This window comes from Nelumbo nucifera, chromosome 6, assembly GCF_055504915.1.
Source record: "Nelumbo nucifera cultivar China Antique chromosome 6, China Antique-T2T, whole genome shotgun sequence".
Taxonomy (NCBI): Eukaryota; Viridiplantae; Streptophyta; class Magnoliopsida; order Proteales; family Nelumbonaceae; genus Nelumbo; species Nelumbo nucifera.
This window is the reverse complement of record NC_142654.1, coordinates 19626574-19637320: the sequence shown is the minus strand read 5'-3', so window position 1 is coordinate 19637320 and position 10747 is coordinate 19626574. Positions and strand designations below refer to the sequence as shown.

At 34.8% G+C, this 10747-nt stretch overlaps 1 protein-coding gene across 1 annotated transcript; it reads left to right on the top strand.

Moving 5' to 3' along the window:
• The first annotated feature begins 1860 nt into the window (after positions 1-1860).
• On the top strand, positions 1861-3730 carry LOC104591276 (germin-like protein subfamily T member 2). The gene has a single exon (XM_010250080.3). It carries the CDS (start codon positions 2731-2733, stop codon positions 3409-3411), a length of 681 nt encoding a protein of 226 aa, XP_010248382.1. The 5' UTR covers positions 1861-2730; the 3' UTR covers positions 3412-3730.
• The last annotated feature ends 7017 nt before the right edge of the window (positions 3731-10747 follow it).

Here is a 10747-nt window from a genome sequence, read left to right as displayed (position 1 = left end):
TGGGTGATACTTACTATGTCAACTTTGGCCATGTTTGATTCACTGCTATGAGCCTCATTTTTTCAATTCTTATTCATTCTAGGCAAAAACTAATAACATTAGATGATTTGGTTACAAAATTCTTGTCATAGGACTCATTCATTTTAGAATGAAAAATAAACTCATGACATGAAATTCGAGCTAATTTGTAGCATGAAAAAAATGGTGCCTCATATTTCTCATTATCGTTCTCATTCTTCAATATAAGTTGTATGCTAGTATATCCGGTAATCTATTGTGAAAACTTATGCTAATAGGCATTGACCGTTAGTTATTCATTGGTAAAAAACCATTCAGAGGGTTTTTGAAACCTTGGTTGGTAGTTTATGACCGCCAGGCACCAGCATAGAACTTCTATGAGGCACTGTTTTATGATGTTTTACCATATTTTATGACTTTCTTAATATATTATCTTTATTTAATATATTATTTTCAATTTGATGAAATTACTATACATTTTATACTTTTTCATGTACTTAATTTTATAATTTTTAAATTCCACTTCTATTTTGAAGTTGCAAGCTCTTTTCTTCATTTACACAACTTCTTATTCAAATCAACAGACTAATTTCCTTTTAATTAGTTTTTAATAGGTATTGATTGCTTACTTAAAATTTTCTTTTATATTTTCTCTATGCAGCCAAATGCAAAAGCTTTCCTAATTTCTTGTTTTTTTTTTTTTTAATATTTTGTGTTATTGATGTAGGACCCACATGGTCGATTTATGTTTTGTTGGTGTGAGTCGTGCATGTTTCTACTATATATCTACTAACGAGTATTATATGTATATGTAAACCTATATTACTATTTTGGTTGATAGAAAGAATGAAAATGAAATGTATAACCAAATGGGTTCAGAATTTATTCTCATCCTTGCCACAAAAAGAATTCATTTTTTTTAGAAAAAAAAAACATTTGATTCATGACCACTCATTATGTTCATTTTTACCCATTTTTGTCCGAATTTTATTATTGGAAAGAATAAATGGGAATAAGAATTGAACCGAAGATGGCCTCGATTGCCATGTGTATAAAAAAAAATTCAAACACTATATCTATAGTCTGAAAAGATAACCATCGATCTTATGGACGAAGTTCATCTCTCATCACCGGATAAAGTTTTATGCTATCTTTCTTTTGGTTTTAGGTAAGTCCGAAGGAAACAAATTGAAGCCGTCTTAATTTATGCTACAATTAGAAACAGAAGCAAAACCTCGGTTTCCTGGTCTAACCTATCTTGTGAGGAGAGTTTTTAGCGTTATTTTTTACTTGAAATATCAATTTATTTTTATATATATCCAAAAAAGTAGAAGGAAGTTTTTGCAAGTTATTCAAAATGACAATGTATTATCTGGGCAGCTAAACCATTGAACAGTCAATTCGGATAATGATTTTTTATTTTATTTATTTTTTAAAGTCAGAGCGGGCCATTCATTCAAACTCGACAGTTGGATCGTTGAACTCGAACCAGTTCCCAAAACTGTTCCTTGTAAAAACCTTGATTTGTTCTCAAGGCACTTCTGAGATGATTGTTCTTTGAGGAGTGTCTACAAGACTACAAGATGAACTTTGTCAAAAAGAAAGTTGGGACTTGGGAGAAGCATGTGAGAGTTGGGGTTTTAGGAAAACAAAACCAGAAGTGTAGTTTGGGGTTTGAAGGGAGGGAGGAAGGTGCTAGAATGTAGAAGTTCAGGGATCTCTTTGTCGCAAAACATAGTTCCGACTTCCGAGAGATAAGCGAGTGATTGTCTACAATTTACCCTAATTTTAATAATAACTATCAATTCCAAGCCAAAGTTGTAAACCATTTCTAAAATTTGACAAAATCAACAATTTCTTGAATCACACGTTTTGAATGATAGAAAAATAACCTTGATAGGAAAAAGATAACAGATTATATGTAAACAATTAAAAGATCGACCAGCATCTGCTTGGGTAGATTAGCATCATCACAACGAGACTTGATGGCTTGACAGTCGGTAAGATCAGACTGCAAATCATCCTTTGAATTTGATCAAGTGCAGCTTGTTCCACACAGAAGTAAGATTTGCCATTTGCCAATGTCGAAAACTTTACATTTGCAGAGATTTGGTATCAACACGACTGGGTCGTCCAAATTAACGAAGAGACTTGATCCACCAGAAAAACGAATTGTTCTTTTGGAGACCCAATCTCAGTCTGTCAATCACATAATCCTCTTAATTAAATGATCATAACTGTGTATAAATAACATAGAACGAATTATATAGGTGTCTTACATCTAGAACCTCCTCTGAACAAATTCAAAGATCTCTCTCATTTTGTTTCAAGAAAAGACTATCTCATCCTCAACATTAGTCATGCTTGTGCATCTAATTAAACCTTACAAAGTCAAACATCACTCTGTCTGGATCAGAAATTTTGCTTTAAAGAAGAGGTCTTTAAAACTGGTCTGGACTCTGGAGGAGAAGAACCTTCCTTTCTGAGCTTAAGCTAGCTACGACCATTTCAACTCGAGACTTGAGAGGATTACCTAATCTGGCTTAATTTCTTTGTGCATCCACTTTTCCTGTGTTTTTTCTGCTATTATATAAGGAAAGCAATCCTCCATCGCTGAACACACCTTGAAAGATCAAAGATCAGGAGGTTCAGGAAACAACCACCACCCCATTAGTCTTTAGTCTTGACAAATTAATTAAGGACACAAACGCCATGGCCAGCAAGCTTGCTGTTTCAAGAACAGTAGGTCCCGTCTACCTGTTTCTCCTCCTGATAGTAGCAGCGTTCCTGCCTTCACCTACCCTTTCTTCCGACTCCGATCCTCTCCAAGATTTCTGCGTTGCGGACATGAAAGGAAAGCCATCTGTGAATGGGTTCCCCTGCAAGCCTGCAACTCAGGTCACTTCCGACGACTTCTTCTTCAGTGGGTTCACCAAGGAAGGGAACACAAACAACCGCTTTGGATCGAACGTGACTGCAGGCAACGTGCTTGCCTTCCCGGCGCTCAACACCCTGGGGCTATCCATGAACCGCGTCGACTTTGCGCCCGGTGGAATCAACCCTCCTCACTCTCATCCGCGCGCGACTGAGGCGGGGGTGGTCGTTAAGGGGAAGCTGCTTGTTGGGTTTGTCACCACTGAAAATGTTTTCCACTCCAAGGTCTTGACAGTGGGAGAGATGTTTGTGATACCCAGGGGGCTCGTGCACTTTCAGCGCAACGTCGGTAAGGGAAAGGCTTTGGCACTCACCACCTTCAACAGCCAGCTGCCCGGGGCTGTCCTCTTACCTAACACTCTCTTTGCTTCAACCCCCACCATCCCCAATCAAGTGTTGACCAAGGCTTTCCAAGTAGAGGAGGACATCATCAATAAACTCAAAATCAAGCTTAGTTGATCTAATTAAGCTTGGCTAGCTTGGATATATACATCCCTCCCTAGCTACCATCTCAATTAATATATATTAATGCCTTTGAATAAGAATTACCCAGTAACAATTGTTTCCTGCAGTATGCCCATAAATCAACCGGGTAATGATCGTTGGCTCTGTCTTATTTTCTTGATCCCTCCTTATTTGAGGGGTAATCTTATAATTCAACCCATTGTTCCTGTTTGTGTGATATGGTCATTATCATATATATACATTTGTTGTTTAATTCTTCTGTATGTACTGAATATTGATTTTTCTATTTTTTTAAATAAAATATGATTCTTTCTATGTGGAATCAAAATTAAATTAAGAGCTATTTACAGTATAAATCCATTCCATTCGACTTAGCCTTGATCTCAACTATTTGTTCGCAATCCAAATGAAATTTGCACCAATATTAATGCATGGGAGTGAAAATTTGGCTGATGTAAATTCTGATCTACTTTTTATGAAAGGGAATGATGAAGGAAGGCTAGCTCTATTCTTTTTCTTTTTACTTTTGTTTTTGATTGGGAGTAGAAGTAGGGGTGTCAACGGTATTCGAAAATTCGATATTTAACATAATCGAATCGAATTTTGATAATTCGACTATATAATCAGTCGAATTCGGATATCCTATTCTTACTGAATAGTTAATCGGATTCGAATTCGGATATGACCTGATTCGTTTCGATAAATATCTGAATTCGACCGATTATTTAATTCTTGCATACAATATATAAAATATTTTATATAATTTATATATTTATATACTTTATATCAATAAAATATTTATTTTTATTTTTATTAATTATCTAAAATAATTAATTAATCGAATTCGAATATCGGATTTTCTAATCGGATTCGAATTCGGGTACCGATCTCTTTACACCCCTAAGTAGAAGACATAGGAAATAAAATTATGTGAATCATTTGATCCCCACTTCGTATGAAAGAAAACTAGCGTAGGAGAAAGTGATTCAATTTTTTGATCAATTTTTAAATGTAAAATTTGCACGCATGGTCAATGAAACGAGACAAATTAAAAAGTACAAATTTTACATCAAATAGGAATGTACAAATCATAGTTAAGCTGATCCATTTGGAAGGGGTACAAATACAAATATGTAGAGTACACAATCTTCTATTTTGTATTGTTTTTTATGTATTTGCACTGTACATATTTGAGAACAGCATAATCAGATCTAAACCAAGTGCAAAATTTTTATCCTGTTTAGATTTGCATAAATTTGCGGTTCAGATCAGAACAACATAATCTCTTCACGCAAATAATGTTGCAATACAGAATAGATGGTACCATAAAGACCACCAAAGGAGTAAAGGTTTTGACATGAAAGCTTTAGAGGAAACATTTCATATTTGTCTACCTAAAAAACCATACCTTTAGGAATATTGCACCCTGCAATCTATTCTATTCCTCCTTAGACACCTTAAAAGACTATTCAATAGATAATAATTATATGTTTAAATAATTAAGATTTTATATTAACTATTTTATTAATTAGTTTAATTATGATTTATTAATTATTAAAATATTAATGAATTTCTATTTATTATGTAAATAATTAAACTAAATTTAAATTTGTATAATAATTAAATGCTTATTAAATAATTATGATTTAATTACTAATAAAATATTCTACCAGTTAATATAGTTCATTCATTAATTAAGAAATTAATTAATTACTTTGGTATTAATTATTAAATTATTTATTAATTTCTAGTGTTAATTAAATTTTATTGGTTGTAGACACAATTGCCTATGTGTTGTGAGGTTGACATGAGTAGCCATGCAAATGGATCGTATCAGTATATTGGAATCTGATTCAATAATACAAATCCTATATCTGATCTAATACGATGTTTCAACAAATCTTACAAAGACTAATCTGAATTCAAATTCGCTAAGAATGTTGGATGTATTCAACAAATTATTAATAGGATAAAAATAAAACAGTACGTAAAAAAAACACAAACATTTTTTCAACTATTTTTGTCATTGTCCACACAAATAGAATGGATTCGAATCCAATCGTGATCTCATCCATTTACACCCTATGCTAAGAACATAGGGTGTAATTTTGTCTCTAGCTCATCCCAACTGCGTTCGAACAGCCTTGCATCGGGAAACAAGGTTTTAAAATTGAATCGGACAATGAATCGGTCAGGGGTTTGGTTTTTGGGTTGAACGGTCCGATCGTTCCAATCAAACAGACAATCTGTTCTGACAAAAAAATAAAAAAGTTAAAAAAAAATAAAAATAAAAGAATGGCTAAACCGTTGGACGATTCGAACGTTCGATTGCTCGGTCAATAGTTTTCTGCCAAACCAACGGTTTTTGGTGAAATAACGGTTTTGGGGTAAAACAAAACTGGTCATTCCTGATTTTTCCAATCTGACCATCCGGTCCGGTTTGATTTTAAAAATCATGTCAGGAACGTTTTCGTACTTCTGTGCTTTATTTTATAGGGAGATATTTCCAATGCAAGACTATAATGAGTGTTCGAACAGGCTTTGCAGTGACTGAATCCGATTTCCTATTATTTAACTTTCAACACATACATCGCACAAGTCCCTACTATTTCTGACAGCAAAATCATGCCATATGAATATGATTACGGGTCTACCGTTTGTGCGGTGGCAATAATCCAAATTTGCTTCTTAGCCCGTTGGGATGAGATAGAGACAAAATTATACACACTCGGCTGAACTACCTATCACGGTTGAACATACCATTGCTCAATGTGGGCCCTATCTGAAACTCAGTTGCATTGAACACTGGTATGTTCAACCATGGTAGGTAGTTCAACCGGGTGCGTATGCTTTTGTCTCCAGCTAATCCACTATTGCTCGAACGGGCCTGGCAAAGCTGATCTCAATAATAGAGACCTGACGAACATTCGGCGCTGGACATCTTCAATAGTAAATTTTCAGGTCACGATTTAGCATCTTCAACATTCAAGAGGCACCACTTCAGCAGTTCCTCTCTCATGCTCTTCTGTATGCATCTAGAATGATAAAAGTGGACTTCGATTTCTGTGCATACTTATCCTTTGAAAAAGTTTTTTTTTAAAGCTTCCACAAACAATTAAGCGTTTTACAGAACCATCAATAAGTTATTATGCTCTGACTTTCTTTTTAGTCTTAATTTTGTTCATTTTCTCTTGGTTTTACAGAACCATCTGTAAGTTTATATCTAAGGCTCATCATTGTCATGAATCTGATCGTAAAATATACAGAGAGAAAACTTCTGCAGCAGCACCAACAGACCTATAAGAAATGCATTGTTATTTAATTTTATGATTAATCAAAGGATAACTTGCATTTGCAATGGAATTAGCTAGGTCACCTTGTAATCTAACTAATCCAAACATTTGAATTGCTGATGAGGATCTCTGAACTTATTGGTATTGGCATGCTTTTACAGTTCCCATCTGTTCTTCAGGCCTCATCTATACGAAGCTCTAGCTCACCATAATTGCTTCCAATGGCATGCAAAAGTTAAGGGATCATTTGGGTCATTACAGTTATATTTTGAATATTTGATTAACTTAAGGAATTGTGGTTTTGAGCTATATCTTGGTCAGATATTTAAAATACATGAGTACAACATCAGACATCATTAAAACAAGTTATTCAAACATGGTTGACAGCTCAAAATTGAGTTTCATTGGTACTAATTGATCTTCTGGACATGTTTGGTCTTTTTTGATAAAAGTTTCAAACTTCTGAATTGTCTAAAGCTGGTCCGCCGTGCGGTCAATTGGATTTATGTTAATTAAGACATTCGTTTTTTATTTAGGCTATGTTTGGTTTGAAGGAAAGTAGGGAAAGGAAGGAAAAGATAAGAAAATCCATACAAGATCTGTGAAGGTTTTCCTATCTTTCTTTTTCTTTCCCTATTTTTTCCTTCAAACCAAACATACTGTTAAAGTATAAATAAATACAAAATATGATTTGCAAAGATTTGAACTCTACATATTTGCATTACAAAAATAATATAAAATACAAGAATTTGTACTCTACATATTTATATTTATGCTCCTTCCAAGTTGAATCTAATTGAATTTAACTGAGTAAGGTTTAAGGCTGCATTTGGCGGGGTTTAAATTAAGCACTTCTTATTGCGTTTTAGAAGCCAAAATCACCCCCCAAAAAGCGATTGTTAAATAGAACTTTAGAAAAAGCAGTCTCTGGGGACTCCGGATCTCCTGTCCATGCCTACCCACAATACACTATACCTGTGAATTGGGAACATCTCCCCCTGCATAATACTATGTAGAGGATGAGATGTTCTTCATGTGTGGCTACGATAACCATGGGCAGAGTTTTCGTGGGCAGGAGATCAGGACTCATATCTGGGTGGTTTCTTGCTTAATATGTTTTTTTTTCTTCCCGTCTTTGCCCACTAGTACTTTAAGAAATACCAGGAGTACCCCTTGTTGAGCAAAAACGCTTGCCCCATCTTCCCCATTCTTCCCTTTCTATTAAAAAATATCTAACTTGCAACAGTGACAATCTAAAAATATGTTTCCCAATTTTTTTTTATAATTTTATTCTTGTTTATTACACTTAATTTTATTTAATATGATAAATATATGATATTAGAGATGCGTTCAAATGTCTTCTACAATTTTTTTTTGGTATTTTTATACTCTTGTTTGTTTTCTTCATTTTTAATTTTTATTATTATTTAGTTATGACATCAAGGGTTTATACATTTAACCTAAAAGGTTGAATTGTTGACTTGCTACCAAATAGCTAGGATAGCAACTCTGTTTTGAGTTGAATTTAAATTTCTATTTTACTTTTATCATCAATAAAAGCAATTATTCTTTAGCACACACTTATTTTTTTACTATGGTCAATTAATATAAGAGTTAATTAATGAAAAATGGGAGTTAATACCCTAAATATGAGACTTAATGAAAGGGAATTGAGTGAGGATAAACGTAGTAGTTCAAATTATATTTTATTCCCTCACAAGTGGAGAGACCAAATTCAAAAGTAGATGTGTTGTAGTCAAGAAAAAGGTTCAATTAATGTTACTTGGAATTAATACCTTAATTATAAGACTTAATAATAGGGATTTGAATGATGAGAAAAATGATTGTTCAGATTACATTTTTGTCCTTACCATGAGGGAGGGATCTAATTAAAAAATTGGGGTATTTTAGTAAAACAAAAAATTCCGCTCTTTGTTACACTTTTAATCGTAATATAGATGAGGTCTTAATTAAATTTCTATTCATAAATATTGTTCATTTGGTTTACTGTGTCAATTAAAGCTTTTATTATTAAAATACAAATTTTCCCCCATGATAGCTCAAGATCAAGAGGTAAATTCTGTCCAACGAAAATTCTAGAAAATAAGATCCAGTCACAATAAGTAGTATAGATAATATTATATAAAGGCAATTCTAACCATTCCATTTCATACTTTTTCTTTTTTTATTTTCTTCTTCTCAATTGTTATATTATTGAATTAAAAGCTTTCAATACCAGTTTTTGCCATATATCAGGTATAAGTCCTTTTTTTTTTTTAATTTTTGTTATCTCGGAAATCCCCTCCCAGACAAACCGTCTAACACAATTTTGTTATTAGATATGGACTGTATGAACATGTGATTTGGATTGCATCTTGTGACTATTTGATGTCTTATACTAAATGAATTTTCAATATGTAGAATGCTTGATAATGTAGCTATTCGAATTTTTATGATAATTGATATTGTATTTTATATTGTGTTCAGATCTCTAGAACCGATATTAACATTATATTATCATCGGCCGTAAAATAATAAAATAAAAAATTACTGTTAATGTAATTAGGGTAAATTATAAAGACTCCCTTGTATTATAACCGTAAGATAAAGACCCCCTTTGTTAGACTGTTATAATATTTTTTAATTCTCATACTATCCTTCTAATAACTAATACTTCCCCAACCTCATGATACACGAACAACAGCAGCGGCGGTAATTTCCTCCACCTAGATTTCTTCACATTTCTGAAAAGGTCAAATGACTTAATTTGTTGATTTTCGGGGTTGACGACCCCGTCGATGAAGAGGTTACGGACACCGAGTGGTTCTTTCTTGTGTCGATGATGTAGTCGTTCATCAACGGTAGGTGGCCTTGTTGGTCTGACTTTCTTCGCGTCGTCTCTGGTGTGGCTTGCTGGGGGTGAGAGGCTTGCGAGCTCGTCTTGCGAGCGAGCGAGACAAGGTCAAATTTTTGGCTTGCGGACGATGGTGTGTATACCTTCGGCTAACGGTGTGTTGAATTCAGTTCGACGGAATGGATTTTTCACAGCTCGGATATGATGAATAAGGTTATGGTTTTGTTTAATATCAACAACAATAATTCCGACATGGGTCCTTGGTCCACGTCTCAGGCCGATCAGGGCGAGAATGATCCGTCCTCCCTCTGGCTTTCGGATCCGTCGTCGATGATTGAAATTAAGGATTCTCTTAATACAGCCCTAGCTGCTTCTGCTGCCGCTGCTGCTACTGTTACTCCTGCTAATCAAGAGATCACGAAGCCAATTCAGTTCGAGAACCAAAGCCCAAGTAGTTTAACCGAGAATCTTAGCACGATATCAGTCCAAACCCAGCACCAAAACCATCACCACCAGCAACAGACGCAGAGTTTTTTTACTCGAGAACTAAACTTCTGAATTCGGATACGAAGGAAACAGTGCGAGGAATGGTTCTGCTCAACCGTGTAAGCCTGAATACGAAGAGCTTTTGAATTGTGGGGAGAGTAAGAAGAACTTTTGCAGTGCAAATGATAATCTGTTCTGAATAATTCACAACAGTTTGTGGCTTATGACAAGAAGCGTTTTACCTCGTCAAAAGGAGGTAACGATAAAGGAATGCTATCCTTCACATCTACTGTGGTCTTGTCTTCTTCTTGTGTGGCGAAATCTAGTGGTGGAACTGCGGATTCTGATCAATCTGATCTCGATGCTTCTGTTCGAGAGGCCGAGAGCAGTAGAGTAGGCAAGCTGGAGAAGCGATCCAGGAATCGAGGGAGGAAACCTTCACATTTCCGGAACCCCGAAAATGAACCTTCACATCAGTGGAAGCTTTCCCGCTAGTCTTTGCAGCCTTACCTTGAACCTTGAGGACCAGATTCCGGATGCCGTGGACAGACTAAAAAATTTCGTTGTCCTTGACCTGGAGAGAAATCAATTCAAAGGAAATATCCCGGATGCTCTGGGCAGAATCTCTAGCCTGATTCAACTAGATTTATCCCAAAATGGATTTAGTGGAAATATCCCAGTTTCACTCGCCAATCTA